Below are 23767 nucleotides of genomic sequence, written 5' to 3' on the forward strand. Positions count from 1 at the left end.
TATCAGTAATAGAAGCACTGTAGAAAAAACTGATAGAACATAAATTTTCACAAACATTTCTTATTTAGACGTAACATCACAGAAAATTGCAAAATATTTTTGAAAACCAATATAAAAATACCTTTGTGTAGGAACACCAAACGTAGATACTACTTGCCTGACGCAGTAAACATAAATCATCCCAATAATAGCACACAGTGGTATATATAACTATCGCAGCTTAACAGTTGCCCTGCATTCTACATGAGCAGAAAACAGAGGAATATACGAGTTACCGTGTAACAGTTCCCATGCATTCAAAAAAAGGAAATCGGGAAGAACTATCCACTCACTTTGCAAAAAGAGCACTCATGCTTTCAGACTTAGCTATTTTGACAAAACCACAACAGCTATGCAAATGTACCTTAACAGATAAAAACTGATATCCATAACAGCCTAACTGTACTTACATAGAAAATAATGCTAGAAACCTTGATCTACGAAAAAAAATACAAATAATGGTACACAAAGAAAATCTTTCGAAAACATGTTCAACGAAGAAACAGAATTTATTAGCCACAATTTTTCAGCAATTTCAAAATACACTCTTTTCCAAATGAAATAAACATTTAATAGTACAACCACTTCATAGCATTTAGTTACATCTGATATCTATACAAATAATGGTTTCAAAAATGACTTCTATGTATAATTAATGATGTAACATCTTTCTATCTTCTTAGTCATAACAGCACATGTGTGTTTGTAGAAAGGTAGCATGTTGACTTTACCGAATTGTATTCACTAATGTGCGGTAGGACGCATAGTATATTAATAGTCACGCTGTATTTAAAAACCATGCAACCACTAGCGGAAACATTAATTAATTTTTTAGTACTGTCTTAGTTGTGTCAAAACAGTAATCACAGTGTGCCAACTTGTAATAAACCAATATAATATCAACAAGACCAATACTAACTTTAAGTAGGAAAATGATGTACACTGATGAAGCACCCGAAAATGAAGCCCAAGGGCAAAAAATTCACCGTGAATCGAAATAAAAATCATGCTTTGTGCCTTAAGCCAATTGACTTTTCATTTTATGACACTACTATAGTCGCGGAAGCAACACTGACAGCAATGGTCAAAATTAATTTTTTTCTTTTCCTTGACCCTGAAGAATAACTCCTTTCCAAAATTATTCTTTGATTTCCTTCGCAGCTGTGTCAATCCACAGACTGGGAAGCTTCGGGATGGGATAAAACCTGAATCACTCCCTCTCAAATATTGCTTTCCTTTCAAGTCCTTCGACTCTCATAACTGCAGTTTCGTTTCCATTTAAGTTCCATTTATTTTATCTGCGCCACCTTCAGAATTTCAAAAATGTACTCCAGTCACTATTGTCAGAAATTCTTTCAAAACATAAAAATGCTATAACCCTATATATACACGCACAGCAGTGTGTTTCATAAGACTGTTCGGTGTTGGGCATGATTAATAAACTGCCACTGTCACAAAGCAACTTGATTTGTACGAAACTAGATATCCTGAAGGAAATAGGTCTATGACTAAATGCTGTTGCGCAATAATACCCAACGAGATCAATTTCCTTAATAATGTGCAAAAAGGCTCGTTCTTTTCTTCGTCAGGTCACAGTAATACAAAGAGGTATGCACATTTTACAATCTATACGCATGCCCCCATGCTGTTACTGCTTGTTTCCTAATGCCTACCATTACTTGTAGTATTGATCTTTTCTTACCTCATGGAATCGAGTAAAAAGCTTTCTTTGTTCGTCTGCAACCCAGTCATTTCCTTTTTGTGCCGTCCACTGTCTCCTATAATAAAATGGTTCAAATGGCTCTGAGTACTATGGGACTTAACTATTGAGGTCATCAGTTCCCTAGAAATTGTTGTTGTTGTTGTGGTCTTCAGTCCTGAGACTGGTTTGATGCAGCTCTCCATGCTACTATATCCTGTGCAAGCTTTTTCATCTCCCAGTACCTACTGCAACCTACATCCTTCTGAATCTGCTTAGTGTAGTCATCTCTTGGTCTCCCTCTACGATTTTTACCCTCCACGCTGCCCTCCAATACTAAATTGGTGATCCCTTGATGCCTCAGAACATGTCCTACCAACCGATCCCTTCTTCTGGTCAAGTTGTGCCACAAACTTCTCTTCTCCCCAATCCTATTCAATACTTCCTCATTAGTTATGTGATCTACCCATCTAATCTTCAGCATTCTTCTGTAGCACCACATTTCGAAAGCATCTATTCTCTTCTTGTCCAAACTATTTATCGTCCATGTTTCACTTCCATACATGGCTACACTCCATACAAATACTTTCGGAAATGACTTCCTGACACTTAAATCTATACTCGATGTTAACAAATTTCTCTTCTTCAGAAACGCTTTCCTTGCCATTGCCAGTCTACATTTTATATCATCTCTACTTCGACCATCATCAGTTATTTTGCTCCCCAAATAGCAAAACTCTTTTACTACTTTAAGTGTCTCATTACTTAATCTAATTCCCTCAGCATCACCCGACTTCGTTAGACTACATTCCATTATCCTCGTTTTGCTTTTGTTGATGTTCATCTTATATCCTCCTTTCAAGACACGGTCCATTCCATTCAACTGCTCTTCCAAGTCCTTTGCTGTCTCTGACAGAATTACAATGTCATCGGCGAACCTCAAAGTTTTTATTTCTTCTCCATGAATTTTAATACCTACTCCGAATTTTTCTTTTGTTTCCTTTACTGCTTGCTCAATATACAGATTGAACAACATCGGGGAGAGGCTACAACCCTGTCTTACTCCCTTCCCAACCACTGCTTCCCTTCCATGTCCCTCGACTCTTATAACTGCTATCTGGTTTCTGTACAAATTGTAAATAGCATTTCCTTCCCTGTATTTTACCCCTGCCACCTTTAGAATTTGAAAGAGAGTATTCTAGTCAACATTGTCAAAAGCTTTCTCTAAGTCTACAAATGCTAGAAACGTAGGTTTGCCTTTCCTTAATCTTTCTTCTAAGGTAAGTCGTAAGGTCAGTATTGCCTCACGTGTTCCAATATTTCTACGGAATCCAAACTGATCTTCCCCGAGGTTGGCTTCTACTAGTTTTTCCATTCGTCTGTAAATAATTCGTGTTAGTATTTTGCAGCTGTGACTTATTAAACTGATAGTTCGGTAATTTTCACATCTGTCAACACCTGCTTTCTTTGGGATTGGAGTTATTATATTCTTCTTGAAGTCTGAGGGTATTTCGCCTGTTTCATACATCTTGCTCACCAGATGGTTGAGTTTTGTCAGGACTGGCTCTCCCAAGGCCGTCAGTAGTTCCAATGGTATGTTGCCTACTCCGGGGCCTTGTTTCGACTCGGGTCTTTCAGTGCTCTGTCAAACTCTTCACGCAGTATCATATCTCCCATTTCATCTTCATCTACATCCTCTTCCATTTCCATAATATTGTCCTCAAGTACATCGCCCTTGTATAGACCCTCTATATACTCCTTCCACCTTTCTGCTTTCCCTTCTTTGCTTAGAACTGGGTTTCCATCTGAGCTCTTGATATTCATACATTCTCTTATCTCCAAAGGTCTCTTTAATTTTCCTGTAGGCAGTATCTATCTTACCCCTAGTGAGATAGGCCTCTACATCCTTACATTTGTCCTCTAGCCATCCCTGCTTAGCCATATTGCACTTCCTGTCGATCTCATTTTTGAGACGTTTGTATTTCATTTTGCCTGCTTCATTTACTGGGTTTTTATATTTTCTCCTTTCATCAATTAAATTCAATATATCTTCTGTTACCCAAGGATTTCTACTAGCCCTCGTCTTTTTACCTACTTGACCCTCTGCTGCCTTCACTACTTCATCCCTCAAAGCTACCCATTTAAGGGATCTGATATTCCACGCTCCGATCCGTAGAATGCCAGTTTTCTTTCTCCTGATAACGACATCCTCTTGAGTAGTCCCCGCCCGGAGATCTGAATGGGGGACTATTTTACCTCCGGAATATTTTACCCAAAAGGACGCCACCATCATTTAATCATACAGTAAAGCTGCATGCCCTCGGGAAAAATTACGGCTGTAGTTTCCCCTTGCTTTCAGCCGTTCGCAGTAACAGCACAGCAAGGCCGTTTTGGTTATTGTTACAAGGCCACATCAGTCAATCATCCAGACTGTTGCCCTTGCAACTACTGAAAAGGCTGCTGCCCCTCTTCAGGAACCACACGTTTGTCTGGCCTCTCAATAGATACCCCTCCGTTGTGGTTGCACCTACGGTACGGCTTTCTGTATCGCTGAGGCACGCAAGCCTCCCCACCAACGGCAAGGTCCATGGTTTAAGGGGGGGGGGGGCCTTGAAATCAGAACTACTGAAACGTAACTAACCTTAGGACATCACACACATCCATGCCTGAGGCAGGATTCGAACCAGCGACCACAGCGGTCGTGTGGTTCCAGACTGTAGCGCCTAGAACCGCTCGACCACCTCGGCCGGCTATCTACTATAATCAACAACTTCTTCCGCAAGTATATTTCTCCCTTCAAAAATTTAATTTTCTAAGTGACTGATAAATATGTAACTGATAGGGTCTAAAGAGATAAAAATGTGTAGTGACACTTCCACTGAGTGCACATTCTAGAGATAAGATGACGACAGATTACATGCAATGTTTTCTTTAACGTTATGTAAAAGTTTTCCATGAGTCCGATAAGTGTGTCGCAAAACTTATAGTCGTTGACCAGCTATCTCTCCACAAGAAGTGCCGGATGTTATCATATCGAACTCTTCTCAGAAAGTGTTGCCAGATAAATGATGGTTTATAAGGCAAGGAAAATTTCTTTTATTGGTATGGCACGCAGCACGATGGCACTTGCGAAACTGTACGTGGAGCTTCTGAGTTTCGCTTGCCTTTTAGCAGCCATCCACGGGGTCAACGGGAGAGCGGTGAACCAGTTTCCCGAAGATTTCCTATTAGGAGCAGCCACGGCCTCCTACCAGATAGAGGGCGCCTGGAACGAAGATGGTGAGCGACAAAAGTTTCAAAAATGTCTCGAGCAGGCTAGGGTTTGAGGCTCGGGATATGACAGATTAATTGCCTTACTACTCTGATGCTCCATGGTTTTACACAGGCTTATGCTGAGAGACAGTATCCACAATCACACTTCTAACGAAAAAGTAACGCTTTTTTAAGCGAATAAAGCTACTCCCAAAAATTTGTATACAGGCTGTCCCAAGAGGAAAGGTCAACATTCAGATATATGACGGAAACTCTCATTTGTAGCGGAAAAGCTTCATCTGAAAGTACGAGGTATTCCTAATGGTTTTCCAAAATGAAACACATTTAATGTCGTACCCCAATCGCGGGATTGGTCGCAGTAGTACAATTTACTGGTCACCTAGATCACCATAACAGAGCCAGAGTTTATAGACAAAATGTGAATACTCGAGACCAACTGCTTGGCCACACGGACGCTGCTGTCCCCATCAGGAAAGGTGCAGAGGCCCTCAGAAAGGCAACACGACATGTTTTCCCTTGAGCGTGCAAACGCACTGCAGTTGATGATGTGATATCGAGACATGTATTGTGAACTGTATTGTGAAGTGTGTGATGATGCTTAGAGGTGAGTAGGTTAGTAATACGCATTTTTCAATTTTTTCTTTTTAAACTGTACGTTTAAGTGATTACTAACTGCTGTACATCTGCACATATATAAGAGCCGATGTGCTTAATACTCAGGGATATGAATAACAATGTACGTAAACATGTATCATCTCGAAAACCGTTCGGGATAGTGCACATATCTCCATATGAAGTTTTCATGTCCCTGAATATTAACCATTCGTCTCTGGACACTCTTTAAAAGGGTAAGTGCTTGTGTTTTTCTAGGAACCGATAAGTGATTTTTTGATTTTTTTTCATTTGTCTAAGTCGTAGGAACTGGGCGAGAAGTGTCTCAATTAGAGTAAGTGGGTGGATAGAAACGTGACGCTCCACGATCTGGATAGATAAGGTTTACGCACGGAAGTTAAAATTTGTCCATAAGATCCAATGTATCAATAATATACTGCAGGAAATGCATAACACAAACGCAGACTACAATACAGTTTATTTAGCGACCGGTTTCAGTCCATGTCCATGTTCATAGTAGCTGAATATGCAATTATAAACCAATGCACATCTGACTACGTTGAACACGATCCTGGCCTGAAGCCAGTCGGTAACTAGATTCTATTAAAGTCAGCATTTGTGTTATTCATTCCCTACGTGACATATATGCTGATAACTGCAGGACAATATACATCAATAATATGGATTGTACCACTGTATAGTGTTAACTCGTGCTTTCTGTTGTAAGCTTCCATATTACTTTACAGGCAAAGGAGAGAACATATGGGACCACATGCTGCACGAACATCCAGAGTACGGCAACAACGGGGAGAATGGAGACGTGGCCTGTGACTCGTACCACAAGTATGCCGAGGACGTGCAGGCTCTCAAGGATCTGGGGGTGAGTACAGAAGAGAGCGAGACAAACGTAGAGCACGCTATCTCTCTCTAGTTAAACATCAATTTCTGTAACTAGCAGCTACAGAAGGTCCTGCTCCTAACAGTTGTATCAGAGAATGGTAAGCCGAAATTTAGTCCTACTTTTAGATTGCTCAAGGTCAAAGCCACCAATCGCACCTATATTAGGCTGTTGCCAACAGGAGTATCAACACTGAAGGGGCAATTCCCCGACAGCAGACTGTTCTCCAATGTCGCACATGAAAGCACCAACCACTTACCTGGATCTAGCAACCTGCCTCCACAACCGAAAAAAACTAACGCACGAATGCGTGGTTGTGCGCGGCTGAGAACTAGCTATTATGGCAACTAACGGTGGAAGTCTTTCGAATGAAGTACAAGAAGTGATAGCGTACGGTTGCTGATCATCAAGTTTTGTCTCAAAATATTGTTTTAACCTCATAATGTCTCTGCAGTCATAGAGAGAACGCTTGTGACATTCTTAATCTACATTTTTTTCACCATAGGCACATGTACTTTCCGTTCATACCTATTGAACGAAGGATAAAGAAAATATCATATTAACGAAATTATATAATATAGAGGGTGATTCAGCTGCCCCTAACGATGTTGCCTTATGCAACCAGTAAGTCTATGTTTGGTTTTGAAAAACCATGCACGAGGTTTTCATATTCACTCGCTCGCTAAGCGTCAACTATTAGTCCTACAAGAGGAAACGAACAGGAGCTTCTGTAGGAAATTGTACTTAAATCTTTACTGGGAAACGTTTTCACTGGAGGCTGTACTTTTGAGATTTTCAACAAAAATGTACAAAAGTGAGCTACAAACACACCTCAGTCCCTACACTCATCTCTCACTAGTCAGGATTGCTAATATACTGTTCGCGGCACACCGTCCTACCAATGTACACAATAATTCCAAGTAACCAAACTATTCCCGATATTCGACCTTTTTTTGGTCTCTATTTATCGGGCTATTACGCCTCTAGCATAGTCAGCTCCTTCGTTAACATTAATAATTGAAACTTGCCCGTGAGTGTAATGAAAGATAAACGACTTTAATATGTTACGCTAAAACTGATTACTGTGTCGACTCGATCTAAACTTAACCGTTGAAACCATAGTAGTTTCAGAGTCAAAAGGCCTGAAGATTGTGATGGTTTAATTGTCTATTTTATGATGTTAAAATTTGCAAAATTTTGAGATAAAACAGTTTTACAACTTGCAATGCTCCACAATGCCGGTGGCGTAATAACGCCAGTCAATGAAGACCAAAGAAAGTTGGATTATGATGGGAAAATAATTCTTGCAGTCACAAATTTTTGTGGTGTGGTAGGAGGGAGTGCGATTAACAACATACTAGAAAGCCTGACTGGTGAGAGTTGACTGTGTGGGTGGAGGTGCATTTGAAGGTCACTTTTGTGCGTTTTTTTTGGGTAAAATTAAAATAAATTAAATTTTCTAAAGAAAGTCCTGTTCACTTTTTCTGTAGGACTTACAGTTTTCATGTAGCAAACGAGAGAACATGAAAATCTCGCCCCTGGTTTTTGAAGGTCAGATACACAGTTCGGGTTGCATAAAACGTCAGTAGGGGCAGCTGAATGACCCTGTATATTTAGAAAAGAGATTCCTTCCTTGCATCTTTGGTAATCTCGTGATCAAGGTTGTTGATAAGTAAACAAAATCAGAAATTTATTTTCATCTACAAGGCAACACTAAAAAAGGCAAAACCACCGTGGAAGGAAATTCCTAGACTATTGTAGTCCCGAATCTTCAAGATGAAAACAGTGTGCAACGCATACACAGTCGGATCACAGCACTGAAGTTGTCCTGAAGTCCAATTTTACTTAACGGTCGTGTTATCTGATATTATGAACCAAGATACACTAGTTAATTATATGAACAAGTTCTTCAGACTTTTGAGAAAATGTAAACTGTTGGTAGCCAATGTTGCTGATTCAATGCTGAAAATAGGTGTTACTGGTTACTGGATACATCCCTGGACAAAGTTTTTTTTTTTTTAATTTTGTTTGTATATTAATCTTTTTCCTAGAGTGTATTCTAATAGGTGGGCTGTTTGTTTGAAAACCCTATGTGTTCTGTATGACAAATTACATTTAGGATATTATTTACTGGACAGCCGTCTTAAGTATTCTCATTTCACTGAACAGGTCTCTGCAGGATGTTCTTTACTACGCACCGCAAGTAATTCGTATTACACGTTTTTGGATTCGGGATATTTTAGCTTGGTATGATGACTTACTCTTAAATTAGAGTCTCGTATGGTGTTACGGAATTAAAATAACCAAAGTGCACCATGTGATTCTTGAAGCTATCCCGGCGTACAGAATATTCGAAGACGTTTCGGGATGGCAGTCGGTTGACTTCGTACCAAGTATTTCGGCTGGCAATCGTCCAGCTATCTTCACGTGAGTGTCCGCCACTGGAGACTGCAAGTTACCGGCGTCAGCTTTATTGTAAAAACCGGCGCGGAAACGCACGGGCATTGGCGGCCGTCACAGAAGCATCCTCTATCGAAATCCGTACCCTCTGCAAATACTGTTCTTCCTGTGGCGTGCAGGCGGATGCGTAAAGGTGAACCTACATGTTCGCCCCCTGTCGGAATACTTTCTCGGGTCTCTAAAACCAGACGTCAGATGTCGCCAACCTTGGGACCAGTCAATCTCTCTAATTTCTTCTGAGACAAAACTGTTTATTCATAATGTCTGGCAACACCTTACACACACCGAGCGAGGTGGCGCAGTGGTTAGACACTGGACTCGCATTCGGGAGGACGACGGTTCAATCCCGCGTCCGGCCATCCTGTTTTGGGTTTTCCGTGATTTCCTTAAATCACTCCAGGCAAATGCCGCGATGGTTCCCCTGAAAGGGCACGGCCGACGTCCTTCCCCATTCTTCCCTAATCCGATGAGACCGATGAACACCGTACACACGATGTAAAAGGGCAGTGCTTTGGCGGAGATGTCATTTGCATTAAGGTGATTTATGTGAAAAGGTTTCTAATGTGATTATGGCCACACGACGTGCATTAACAGACTTTGAACGTGGAATGCTGGTCAGAGATAGATGCATGGGACATTCCAGTTTGGAAGTCGTCAGGAAATTCAACACCCCGAGATTAACAGTGTCATGAGTGGGCCGAGAATACCAAATTTCCGTCATTACTTCTCGCCACAGACAGCGTGGTGGCCGACTGCCTCCACTTCACGACCGAGAGCAGCAGCGTTTGCTCAGGATTGTCAGTGCTAACAGACAAGCAACAATGTGTGAAGTAACCCGAGAAATCGTTGTGGTACGTACGTACGTCTAACGAATCCTTTAGGACAGTGCTGCGAAATATGATGGCTGTGGCAGCAGACGACCGACGCTAGTGACTTTGCTAACAGCACGAAATCGCCTGCAATGCCTCTTCTGGACTCGACACGATATCGGTTGGACCCAAGACTGCTGGAAAACCGTGGATTGGTCAGATTTTTAATTAGTAAGAGTTGATGGTAGGTTTCGAGCATGGCGCAGACCCTGCGAAGTCATTGACGAAAGTTGTCAAATAGTCCCTGCATAAGGTGGTGCTGCCTCCACAATGGTGTGGGCGGTGTTTACTTGGAATGGACTGAATACTTTGATCCAAATAAACCGATCATTGACTGGAAATGGTTATTTGTAGCAATTAATGGACTTTATGTTCCCAAGCAACCTTGGAATTCTTGTGGATGACAATGCACTATGTCACCAGGCCACAATTGTTCGCGACTGGTTTGAACAATATTCTGAACAGCTCGAACGTGTACTTTGGCCACTCATATCGCCGCACACGAATCCCCTTGAACATTTATGGCCCATAATCGCGAGGACAGTTCGTGCACAAACTCGTCATCGGCAATATTTTCGCAGTTATGAACAAATGGTTCTAATGGCTCTGAGCACTATGGGACTTTAACTTCTGAGGCCATCAGTCCCCTAGAACTTAGAACTACTTAAACCTAAATAACCTAAGGACATCACATACATCCATGCCCGAGGCAGGATTCGAACCTGCGACCGTAGCGGTCGCGCGGTTACTGAATGTAGGGGTTAGAACCGCTCGGCCACCCCGGCCGGCAATTATGAACAGCTGTAGAGGCAGCGTGGCTCGACATCTTTGCACAGGTCTTCCAATGACTTACTGAGTCCATGTCACGTCGAGCTGCTGCACTGCGCCCTTCAAAAGGAGGTCCGACACGATATTAGCAGCATTCCCATGACTTTTGTCACCTTAGTGTACATCAGTTAGGGTTCCTAAGCTGTAATATGGTGCTGAATCGTCTCTATCAGAGAAGTTACTATGATTTCTCCCGTTCGAATCCAGGCTCACTTCAGGAGAATGGATATTACCCTCGATTTGATACATCGAATGAGCTAAACTATGACTTTGGAGGAAGTGAAAGCGTGGCTTATGACCAGAGTACCAGCTACGTACATGCAACAGACACTTTGTGCACAGAGCGCAGAGATGTAGGGAGCATCAAATGCGTAGAAAACCAACTATATAGAATCTCAAAGCATCATAAGTCGTAGTTTACAAACCAGTACTGCGAAAGAATATTTACTTTGTTATCAACATAAATTACTTTCAGATCATGTACAACTCATTGCATCTGTTCGCTGTGACGATATCCATTGTCAGTGCATGGGTTACTACGGACGAAGAAAGGTTACCTCACTCTTTCTAACATCCCAGTTGTATGCTAAATGATGAGCTCAGCTTTGACTCGATACTAACTAATCTATTTTAAGTTTATGCTGGGGTTACATACACCTATGACTTTACATAAACCTTTTACAAAATGTACAGTAGCCAGATCCGACGATAAGACGTGATCACCCCTTCTAGTCTATCGTTCCAGGTACCTATTATATAGGGGCTCATTCACATATACATCAACGTGGGCTGGCGTAGTGTCGCGTTGATGCAATATCCTCTAGCGGAAAACAAGAGGTTCGGTTTCAAACACATTTGTCAGAACGTCTCGAACGGAATGCGGCTGAATACTATCTAAACCATTTGTCGAAACATCATGCCGGATCTTGTTAACTGATTTCCTACAACTGACTCTAAACGCCACTGATCTAATTTAAACATCATTAAGAAATTTATTCGATATCGTTCAGGTAGTAAAGGGAGACGAAAATTTAATAGTCATGGGTGACTGGAATTCGACAGTAGGAAAAGGGAGAGAAGGAAACGTAGTAGGTGAATATGGATTGGGGCTAAGATATGAAAGAGGAAGCCGTTAGAATTTCGTACAGAGCAGAACTTAATCATAGCTAACACTTGGTTCAAGGATCATAAGAGAAGGTTGTATACATAGAAAAATCCTGGAGATACTAAAAGGTATCATATAGATTATATAATGGTAAGACAGAGATTTAGGAACCAGGTTTTAAATTGTAAGACATTTCCAGGGGCAGATGAGGACTCTGACCACAATCTATTGGTTATGAACTGTAGATTAAAACTGAAGAAATTGCAAAAAGTTGGGAATTTAAGGAGATGGGACCTGGATAAACTGACTAAACCAGAGGTTGTACAGAGTTTCAGGGAAAGCATAAGGGGACAATTGACAGGAATGGGGGAAAGAAATACAGTAGAAGAAGAATGGGTAGCTCTGAGGGATGAAGTAGTGAATGCAGCAGAGGATCAAGTAGGTAAAAAGACGAGGGCTAGTAGAAATCCTTGGGTAACAGAAGATGTATTGAATTTAATTGATGAAAGGAGAAAATATAAAAATGCGGTAAACGAAGCAGGCAAAAAGGAATACAAACGTCTCAAAAATGATATCGACCGGAAGTTCAAAATGGCTAAGCAGGCATGGCTAGAGCACAAATGTAAGGATGTACAGGGTTATCTCACGAGGGATAAAATAGACACAGGCTACTGGAAAATTAAAGAGACCTTTGGAGAAAAGAGAGCCACTTGTATGAATATCAGGAGCTCAGATGGAAACCCAGTTCTAAGCAAACAAGGGAAAGCAGAAAGGTTGAAGGAGTATATAGAGAGTCTATACAAGGGCGTGCACTTGAGGACAATATTATGGAAATGGAAGAGGATGTAGATGAAGATGAAATGGGAGATACGATACTGCGTGAAGAGTTTGACAGAGCACTGAAAGACCTGAGTCGAAACAAGGCCCCTGGAGTAGACAACATTCCATTGGAACTACTGACGGCCTTGGGAGAGCCAGTCCTGACAAAAATCTACCATCTGGTGAGCAAGATGTATGAAACAGGCGAAATACCCTCAGACTTCAAGAAGAATATAATAATTCCAATCCCAAAGAAAGCAGGTGTTGACAGATGTGAAAATTACCGAACTATCAGTTTAATAAGTCACAGCTGCAAAATACTAACACGAATTCTTTACAGACGAATGGAAAAACTGGTAGAAGCCGACCTCGGGGAAGATCAGTTTGGATTCCGTAGAAATGTTGGAACACGTGAGGCAATACTGCCCTTACGACTTATCTTAGAAGAAAGATTAAGGAAAGTCAAACCTACGTTTCTAGCATTTGTAGACTTAGAGAAAGCTTTTGACAATGTTGACTGGAATACTCTCTTTCAAATTATAAAGGTGGCAGGGGTAAAATACAGGGAGCGAAAGGCTATTTACATTTAGTACAGAAACCAGATGGCTGTTATAAGAGTCGAGGGACATGAAAGGGAAGCAGTGGTTGGGCCTCTCCCCGATGTTATTCAATCTGTATATTGAGCAAGCAGTAAAGGAAACAAAAGAAAAATTTGGAGTAGGTATTAAAAACCAGGGAGAAGGAATAAAAAGTTTGAGGTTCGCCGATGACATTGTAATTATGTCAGAGACAGCAAAGGACTTGGAAGAGCAGTTGAATGGAATGGACAGTGTCTTGAAAGGAGGATATAAGATGAACATCAACAAAAGCAAGCCGGCCGTGGTGGCCGAGCGGTTCTAGGCGCTTCAGCCTGGAACCGCGCGACCACTACGGTCGCAGGTTCGGATCCTGCCTCCGGCATGGATGTGTGTGATGTCCTTAGGTTAGTTAGGTTTAAGTAGTTCTAAGTTCTAGGGGACTGATGACCTCAGATGTTAAGTCCCATGGTGCTCAGAGCCATTTGAACCATTTTGAACAAAAGCAAAACAACGATAATGGAATGTAGTCGAAGTAAGTCGGGTGATGCTGACGGAATTAGATTAGAAAATGAGATACTTAAAGTAGTAAAGGAGTTTTGCTATTTGGGGAGCAAAATAACTGATGATGGTCGAAGTAGAGAGGATATGAAATATAGACTGGCAATGGCAAGGAAAGCGTTTCTGAAGAAGAGAAATTTGTTAACATCGAATATAGATATAAGTGTCAGGAAGTCATTTCTGAAAGTATTTGTGTGGAGCGTAGCCATGTATGGAAGTGAAACATGGACAATAAATATTTTGGATAAGAAGAGAATAGTAGCTTCGAAATGTGGTGCTATGGAATAATGTTGAAGATTAGGTGCGTAGATCACGTAACTAATGAGGAGGTTTCAGTAGAATTGGGGAGAAGAGAAGTTTGTGGCACAACTTGACTAGAAGAAGGGATCGGTTGGTAGGACATGTCCTGAGGCATCAAGGGATCACAAATTTTGCATTGGAGGGCAGCGTGGAGGGTAAAAATCGTAGAGGGAGCCCAAGAGAAGAACACACTAAGCAGATTCAGAAGGATGTAGGTTGCAGTAGGTACTGGGAGATGAAGGAGCTCGCACAGGATAGATTACTATGGAGAGCTGCATCAAACCAGTCTCAGGACTGAAGAGCCACCGGGCTCAGATCTGTCAAAAAACATTAGCGAAATATAGTTCGCTCTTACAGAATCGCGTTTTGCATTGTGTTAGCTTTCATCACCAGCTTCAAAGGCCCCGTGTTCTGTAAATATTCCCCATATCCAGGGAGTCCCGGGTTCCCGGGTTCGATTCCCGGCGGGGTCAGGGATTTTCTCTGCCTCGTGATGACTGGGTGTTGTGTGCTGTCCTTAGGTTAGTTATGTTTAAGTAGTTCTATGTTCTAGGGGACTGATGACCATAGTGCTCAGAGCCATTTTGAACCAGGGAGTCAGGATTCTAAACGCATATAATTTTATTGTGACTGAAGACAGTGTACTGATCAATATTGCATCAATATTTACTTCATCTGCAGACCACCAATAATTATAGCCAATAGGAATAACATATCGTAGGTTGGTTTGTAATTCTAAGCAGCACATGTGGCAAGAGCAAGCCATTAATACTTATTTTCCCCTGAGCAGCAGATCAGATGTTGCAGTTGTTGAAGTGTTCACGCGTGGATGCAAAACGTGAAGTCTATACTCACAGGGTGTATTACACTTATTTGTGCAGTTACTACAGCGCAGGAAACATGAGGTAGCAAGTTATGTGATACGTTTGCAGGAAAGCAGTTAAACACAGAGAAAAAATAGCTTACACACTGAAGTTGGAACATATGAAGGTGTAACGATCAGAAAATGTGAACTTATACCTCTAATTACCCTATGTATTGCTTCCTCCCACATAAATCTCACGTAACGATCCCGACGCTAAATTTCCATAAATTCTGTTACATATTTAGGGTACAGACACTAGTTTAATGCGTGTACCATCTGATAATGTTATATGAGTGGGACAGAGTGTGATGGGATGTGGGGAATGACAGAACAAGAAGATGGTGGACTATGTATCCTCCACCACACACAGTATGTCTGTCCCCGGATTGGATGTTTTCACTTATCCCATTCTCAAATACTTGAACAAAATAATTTATTTGTTCCAGTCCTATACATGTAATATTTGTATGTAAGATACGTAATGCTGATTATTTCCCCCTCGGCTTCTCGTAGCATCGCTTACATTGAACTCTACTATCTGTTGCAGGCAAAGGGTCTACCGTTTCTCCATCTCATGGTCTCGTATACTGCCTACTGGGGACCTGGACGTGATTAATCAGGCAGGGATTGATTACTACAACAATCTCATCAATCTGTTGCTGGAGAATGGCATCGAGCCAATGGTATGAGTTTACGAAATATACTGAGCTAATTGTGTAATTAGTCATTAAAATGTTTTTTTAGCTTATCCTTTAAATGTTAACTTGGCAAGTAATACATATTACTACACCTGCTGATTCTTTTTCTGATTTTTATCAATTGTTTTATCCCGTTCTTGATCGTTCTTCACATAAAGCTAGAAGGTTTTCAACATATTCTTGTCGGATTTATTATCAACGTTGTGCGCTCAGTTCGTAATGTCCCTCCAGTTTGTTGCATGATACTTTTGTTTCTTTTCCAATTTATCATGGTGATACCCATCATACATCCTCTGTTGTTGGCTGAGCAGTCTTCACATTCCAATGGCTTTCGGAGAAAATCCCACATCTCAGTTTTTTAATTTTCCTTTTCAGAGGTGTTGGAGATTTAGTTTTGATAACCAAAGTCAATACACCACTTCAAGACAGTTTTACTCTGTTTATTTCAAATCCTACATCCACTCTCTATCTTCAGCTACCCTATTCCCAAAATTCATTTACTGGTTCCATAAGTATTGATGTTTTGTTTAAGCATTGTATCAGTCTCACTGTGATTGATCTTCAAATCTATTTTAAAATTTGTTTTGTTTAGTACTTGTATTTATTAAAATTTACCTGCGCTAAAAACAAAAACCTCCTGGTCTTCAGAAAAGAAGGTGCTTCGTGCCATCTACACATATTAGCTCTTCGTTTTCCGAGATGATGTGTTTGAAAGCTTCCTCCACGAAGGCCGACAATGGTTTTTGCGCTATGGATACTCTTTGCCGGAATCCTCAGTTAATTTTTAATTTTTGACTAGACTAATTTAGCCAAATTAGTCGAACATCACTGTCGTAATTCAGTGTAGTAACTTACGGCTGTTATAAAGTTTTCTTTTAAAGTATAAAAACAATCCAGTATATTCTAGAAATTTGTAAAGTCGATAATCTAGCTATCGCTGTGTGTCACATCTGTCTTTCTCTTGCAGGTGACGATGTACCATTGGGACCTTCCACAAGCCCTGCAGTACTTAGGAGGCTGGCCCAACCCCATCCTCGCGGACTACTTCCTCGAATACGCCAGGGTGCTCTTTGACAACTTCGGCGACAGGGTGAGTCCATCTGTACTCAAAACCTTTCCTTCTTCTTTACCACAGGCGGTTTCACATGATCAGTCATTCAAAACTGGAGCTGGGATATTCATAGTATGAATGTAGTCGACAGTATTAACGACAGAAGTAAGATAGGTGGGACAACTTTCTTCCTATCATAACGTTTTCATCATTAAAAAAATTCCACCTATTGTTTTGTCAGAATACAGATAAACCTATTTCACGATAGGATGTCAACAGCAGTGTATGCGACCAGATTTACAAAGAATACTTTTTGGTCGCCCTGAAGAACACGGCTGCAAAACGATTGGCACATGTTTGATGGTGACTGTGTTTCAAAACAACGCGATGCAATGATCAAAAGGATTCTAAACAAATTAACAGTGGCCCTGGAAACCTTCACACTTCCACTTCTTAAGATTCCTTGACTGCATGCTACTGAACACATGCCTAACCGCAATTTCTTTTATTAGGGTTATCAATCTGTTAAGAGGTTTGACGCGGCCCACTACATCTTTCTCTCCTGTGCCAACCTCTTCATATTAGACTAGGATATGCATTTCACACCCTCCGTTATCCATTGGAAGTAATCCAACCATTGTCTCCCCTACAGTTTCCACTTTCTATTGTTCCTATTAGTACTACGGAAGTTATACCCAGATTTTTAACACATTCCCAGTTATCCTGTTCCTTGTTCTTCTCAGTGTCCTCCATATCATCGTTCCCTCCTCAATTCTGCAGAGAGCATCCTCTTTTGTATCTCACCAGTCGAATTTACAACCTGTGTTCCGTAGAACCAAGTCTCTGACGCATCTGTTCTCATTTCACCGGTTTTCTTACTGTCAACGATTCAGTTCCATACAACGCTGTGCTCTTAACGTGCAGCCTCTAATCACCGGTTCATTTCTTCCACATCCAAAAGGAAGTCTTTCTCCATCTTCTTCGTGGCCACGGTAGCTGTGCGGGCCTCTTTGGCAGCTTCTATCATCCGCTGCTCTGCAAGCTCGAAACGCTTTTCATCTGCTTTGCTGCAGAAGTTGAAAAACGCTGGCCCTATCTCCAGTTTGAGCTCGTTGACAATTTCCATAATGCCTGTTAGACAGTCGTTGGAATTACATATCGATTATTTTGTTCCGGCAGCGAATGGTTTCTGGAGACACTTCATCACAAATTCCCTTGTAGTCCGACAACGCGGTTTCTACGAACATAAGACGAACATTTTAAGCCGAAATGAGAATATTGATTGTTTGACATTTTCGTAGAGGACCACTCCCTTAATGCAATAACTTCCATGTCTTCTGTATCCTCATATCGTTAATCGTAGCTAATTTTTCCTCCTTCTAAGGCCAGTTTTTCATTCTCAGGCTAAGAGAATGCCCCGAACTCTGACCACTTCTCCTCTCAATTTGGCAGACGGAGAATGACGGCTTTCTCCGATGTCTTCGGCCGATATAGTGACAATTTTTATCCAGAATTTAAGCAGAGCCTGGGATCGAAGCTGGGACACTGGACGTTTTGATTCGTAGCCGAGGACAGTGTTCCTTGACTGCAGTGAAACCCTTTTATGCTTAGCCACATGCTAAGTATGTTAATGCGAAGACATCATCACGAACATTTAACTATAGTGAAAAGAATGATATTCACTACAAGTGCTCACTGGATGTCTTAGTGGACGACCCAAAATCGAAGGGGAATAGAATGAAGGATAGAAAGGTCAGCATGGGTCGTGATGTTATCTATCTATTTTATTGCATTGCAAAATTTAATTCCAGTTCAATACCTTGAATATTGTCGGTATTCTGGGATCCGTACGAGATAGGATTGGTAGAGGAAATGAAGAAGATACAAAGAAGGGCAGCACGATTCGTAGCAGGTTCATTAAGTAAGCTCGAAAGCGTCGCGGAGATGCCCAACAAACTCCTGTGGCACACTCTGCAAGAGAGACATTCTACATAACGATATGTTTGGCCTTTGAGGTTCCAAGTGTGTACCTCCCTAGAAGTCAACCAGTATGTTTCTTCTTCCTACGTATATCTCGGGAAAAGGCCATGAAGGCAAAATTAGAGAGATTCGACACCACACATAGGCAATCGTTCTTCGCACGAGAAATCCCACTGGGACAGGAAAAGAGAGAAGTGACACTGAAACACAAAGTACCCTCCGCCACAACCCGTAATGTTGCTTGCGGAGTGTAGATACAGATGTATATGTAGATGAATGTGAGTTCTTTAGCCATTCCTGGTACAGTTTAATACGGGATAATCCGTTCTATTAGAATATCAACAGCGCTGTAATGCTATGATTTTTGCGCCTGAAGTTCTTCTAGTTTCGTCTGAGCCGTTGGAGGTCGGTAATAGTGAATGCAAGCGGCCTGTCACACTTACATACTCTAAACACAATTGATTTTACAAGCTACTCGACGCTTTCTAGGTTTACGACACCAGAGGACGACACTTGCGGTGGTAATCACTAACATTGTTCTGTACAGGTGCAGGAGAAGTTTAATTACCAATAAATAAACAATCAAAAATTCATAAATAAAAGGAATGGAAAATTATCTTTCCTGGTTACTAAAAAAAAATATTCCAGAATGTGGCACCTGTTTTATACTCGAATGCCGACACGGCGAGTGCATAATTCAGGCGTATAGATCCACATGTTAACATATACACTCCTGGAAATTGAAATAAGAACACCGTGAATTCATTGTCCCAGGAAGGGGAAACTTTATTGACACATTCCTGGGGTCAGATACATCACATGATCACACTGACAGAACCACAGGCACATAGACACAGGCAACAGAGCATGCACAATGTCGGCACTAGTACAGTGTATATCCACCTTTCGCAGCAATGCAGGCTGCTATTCTCCCATGGAGACGATCGTAGAGATGCTGGATGTAGTCCTGTGGAACGGCTTGCCATGCCATTTCCACCTGGCGCCTCAGTTGGACCAGCGTTCGTGCTGGACGTGCAGACCGCGTGAGACGACGCTTCATCCAGTCCCAAACATGCTCAATGGGGGACAGATCCGGAGATCTTGCTGGCCAGGGTAGTTGACTTACACCTTCTAGAGCACGTTGGGTGGCACGGGATACATGCGGACGTGCATTGTCCTGTTGGAACAGCAAGTTCCCTTGCCGGTCTAGCAATGGTAGAACGATGGGTTCGATGACGGTTTGGATGTACCGTGCACTATTCAGTGTCCCCTCGACGATCACCAGTGGTGTACGGCCAGTGTAGGAGATCGCTCCCCACACCATGATGCCGGGTGTTGGCCCTGTGTGCCTCGGTCGTATGCAGTCCTGATTGTAGCGCTCACCTGCACGGCGCCAAACACGCATACGACCATCATTGGCACCAAGGCAGAAGCGACTCTCATCGCTGAAGACGACACGTCTCCATTCGTCCCTTTATTCACGCCTGTCGCGACACCACTGGAGGTGGGCTGCACGATGTTGGGGCGTGAGCGGAAGACGGCCTAACGGTGTGCGGGACCGTAGCCCAGCTTCATGGAGACGGTTGCGAATGGTCCTCGCCGATACCCCAGGAGCAACAGTGTCCCTAATTTGCTGGGAAGTGGCGGTGCGGTCCCCTACGGCACTGCGTAGGATCCTACGGTCTTGGCGTGCATCCGTGCGTCGCTGCGGTCCGGTCCCAGGTCGACGGGCACGTGCACCTTCCGCCGACCACTGGCGACAACATCGATGTACTGTGGAGACCTCACGCCCCACGTGTTGAGCAATTCGGCGGTACGTCCACCCGGCCTCCCGCATGCCCACTATACGCCCTCGCTCAAAGTCCGTCAACTGCACATACGGTTCACGTCCACGCTGTCGCGGCATGCTACCAGTGTTAAAGACTGCGATGGAGCTCCGTATGCCACGGCAAACTGGCTGACACTGACGGGGGCGGTGCACAAATGCTGCGCAGCTAGCGCCATTCGACGGCCAACACCGCGGTTCCTGGTGTGTCCGCTGTGCCGTGCGTGTGATCATTGCTTGTACAGCCCTCTCGCAGTGTCCGGAGCAAGTATGGTGGGTCTGACACACCGGTGTCAATGTGTTCTTTTTTCCATTTCCAGGAGTGTATGTGAGGGTCGCCTCGTCAGATGATTGTACAACAGAAGAAACAGATCAATTCGTTCAAGTCAATTATTAATTTATTGATTGAAATGTAATATGATTCACTGATCAAAGGAAACTCTCAGCACCAGTTCACTATGTCATGGATAATAGAATTACTCCACACGGAATTACAAGCAGAAAGAAACACGTTTCTATATCTCCGAAACAAAACATCCACCGAACTGTGAACACCATGTCCCCGAACACAACTGACCGTCCTACGAGGGTCACTCCAAAAGAAATGCACACTATTTTCGTAAAAATACAGTTTTCATTCTGCATGTGTGAAAGTTTCACAGAGCGTAGATACATACTTCCCGCTTGTTTTCAAACTTAGTTCAACCTGTTCCCGTGAGTGGCGCCGTCACAGCATGTCTTCAAGATGGTTGCTACAATTGACGTTCGTGGCCGGCCGAAGTGGCCGTGCGGTTAAAGGCGCTGCAGTCTGGAACCGCAAGACCGCTACGGTCGCAGGTTCGAATCCTGCCTCGGGCATGGATGTTTGTGATGTCCTTAGGTTAGTTTGGTTTAACTAGTTCTAAGTTCTAGGGGACTAATGACCTCAGCAGTTGAGTCCCATAGTGCTCAGAGCCATTTGAATCATTTTTGAATTGACGTTCGTCAGAAACAACGTCCTGTCACAGAATTCCTGTGCTGTGAAAACGAGACAGGTAGAAACATCCGCAAGAGGTTGGAAAAGGTATATGGAGATGCTGCTGTCGAGTGCAGTACAGTTAGTCGGTGGGCAAGCAGGTTACGTGATGAAAGCTGGAACGGCAATATTGAGGATTGTCCTCGCAGCGGCAGGCCTCGTACTGCACATACTCCAGACATTGTGCAGAGAGTTAAAGAATTGGTGACTGCTGACAGACGCATCACAGTGAACGAATTATCACGTTTGGATAGGGGAAGGAAGTGTTTGCAGAATACTGAAAGTGTTTGCGTTAAAAAAGGTTTGTGCCAGGTGGGATTCCAGTATGTTGACAGTGGCTCACAAAGGAACAAGAAAAACGGTACGCAGCGAACTTTTTAACAGTACGAGAATGGTGGAGATGAATTTCTTGGAAGAATTGTGACAGGTGATGAAACATGGTTCCATAATTTTTCGCCAGAGACGAAGAGGCAATCAATGGAGTGGCATCATGCAAATTCACTCAAGAAAAAAAAATTCAAAACCACACGTTCTCCTGTAAAAGTTATGGCTACGGTGTTTTTTGATTCCGAAGGACTCTTGCTTGTGGACATTATGCCAAGTGGAACCAACATAAATTCTGATGCATATGTGACGACACTGAAGAAACTTCAAGCTCGACTGAGTCGTGTTGGACCACATCGGCAAAAGCAGGGTGTTTTGTTGTTGCACGACAATGCACGGCCACATGTCAGTAAACAAACCACGGAAGCGATGACAGAACTCTGATGGGCAACACTGAAACACCCGCCTTACAGTCCTGACCTGGTTCCATGTGACTATCATCTCTTTGGGAAAATGAAAGACTCTCTCCGTAGAACAAGGTTTGAAGATGATGACTCCCTTGTGCCCGCTGCCAAACAGTGGCTCCAACAGGTTGGTCCAGAATTTTACCGTGCGGGTATACAGGCGCTGGTTCCAAGATGGCGTAAGGGAGTTGAGAGGGAAGAAAATTATGTGGAGAAATGAAAATATTGTTCCTAAAGGATGTATCTACACACGGTAAAACTTTCAAACATTTAGAAAAAAAGATGGAGTTTTAAAAAAAATAGTGTGCGTTTCTTTTGGAGTGACCCACATATATTCCTCACCGCTCCTTTACGCTACTGGAGGAGGGGTCGAATTCCGAGTTCTGCCACCATGGCAGCCGAGAATTTCTCGTCACATTAATAACTGCAGGTGACGCCCCAAAATTTTCTCGAAAGATGCTTGTTGTATTTCTGCAAACTGATTAGAAGTTGGTGGTGGACGGGCTATGATCCCGATTGGCTAAAATTGGTCTGATGCAAAATGCAGCTCGTTCCCACGTTGTGTACAGTAATATGGCGGTATCTCTTTCCCTGTGATTGCTTCTAGGATATCCCGAAGGCATTTCTGGCTACCAACCAGGGACCACTTGTATTTCTCACAGCTCTGAGAACACGCCTTATGGTACCCTTGTCTGGGAGCGCCATTACTTGCACCAGCATCCTCACGCGGCTCTAGTCTCCTTGGAGGAATGCAGGGTAACGTCCCAAAAATCCGCTCCTCGGCCACCATAAGTCCAAAGTTTGCACTCGGTCTCCTTCACCACGTTACTGCAATAAGGAATTTAAAGCGCTCAATACTCCAGACTTCACAAGCCATGTTCCTCCATCCAGAAAATTTCGGATAATACAACAGCTATGACTATACTTATGGTCGCTTAGTGACATGTGACTAACCATTTACGTAACTGCGTGTCTCACAGTTCGTTCGGGGACTACGGCCACACCTACTTCAAAGGACACCTGATGTTGGAGGAATTGGAATTAAGATGGGCTAGTGACAAGCATGATATTTTTTGGCAGATTCAAAACCTCAAAAGCAACTTGCTACCCATTCGCCTCTGCTAATACTGTTTTCACGTTATCGTTCCACTTGAAATCGCTTTCTTAGTTAAAATACTCGTACTGAAATTTGGCATCTTTAAACGAGTGATTTAAATTTGTATAGGATATACGCTGTGTCTTGACTGTGTAATATTGGAATCATTTTAATAACGCAGGAGTGATGGTGAGTTGCAATCTGCTGCTCCACTTTCATAATTAAGAGCACGCCCAAAGTCTTAAAATTGGTTCATATTTTTAGAAATTGGTTCATATTCATATTTGTGCAGAATTTAGTCACTGAAATATACAATGTAAGAGACATCCTAGTTACAGGTTACGTAGGAAATATTTAGCGCACTTTACGGAAAACAAGACATCTCTAGATATTTTACTAAGCAAGATGCTT

The 23767-nt window shown here is 42.5% G+C and overlaps 1 protein-coding gene across 1 annotated transcript in view; it reads left to right on the forward strand.

Annotated features, from left to right (window-relative positions):
* Positions 1-4853: 4853 nt before the first annotated feature.
* The window catches only part of LOC126198749 (myrosinase 1-like), a 58917-nt gene continuing 40003 nt past the window's right edge, over positions 4854-23767 (forward strand). The window contains exons 1-5 of the mRNA XM_049935298.1: positions 4854-5017; positions 6370-6503; positions 12756-12760; positions 15457-15586; positions 16569-16691. Coding sequence (XP_049791255.1) covers positions 4858-5017; positions 6370-6503; positions 12756-12760; positions 15457-15586; positions 16569-16691 — 552 coding nt within the window. The 5' untranslated portion in view covers positions 4854-4857. The remainder of the gene's footprint in view (positions 5018-6369; positions 6504-12755; positions 12761-15456; positions 15587-16568; positions 16692-23767) is intronic.

The sequence above is a fragment of the Schistocerca nitens genome, chromosome 8 (genome assembly GCF_023898315.1).
Source record: "Schistocerca nitens isolate TAMUIC-IGC-003100 chromosome 8, iqSchNite1.1, whole genome shotgun sequence".
In the NCBI taxonomy this organism is placed as follows: Eukaryota; Metazoa; Arthropoda; class Insecta; order Orthoptera; family Acrididae; genus Schistocerca; species Schistocerca nitens.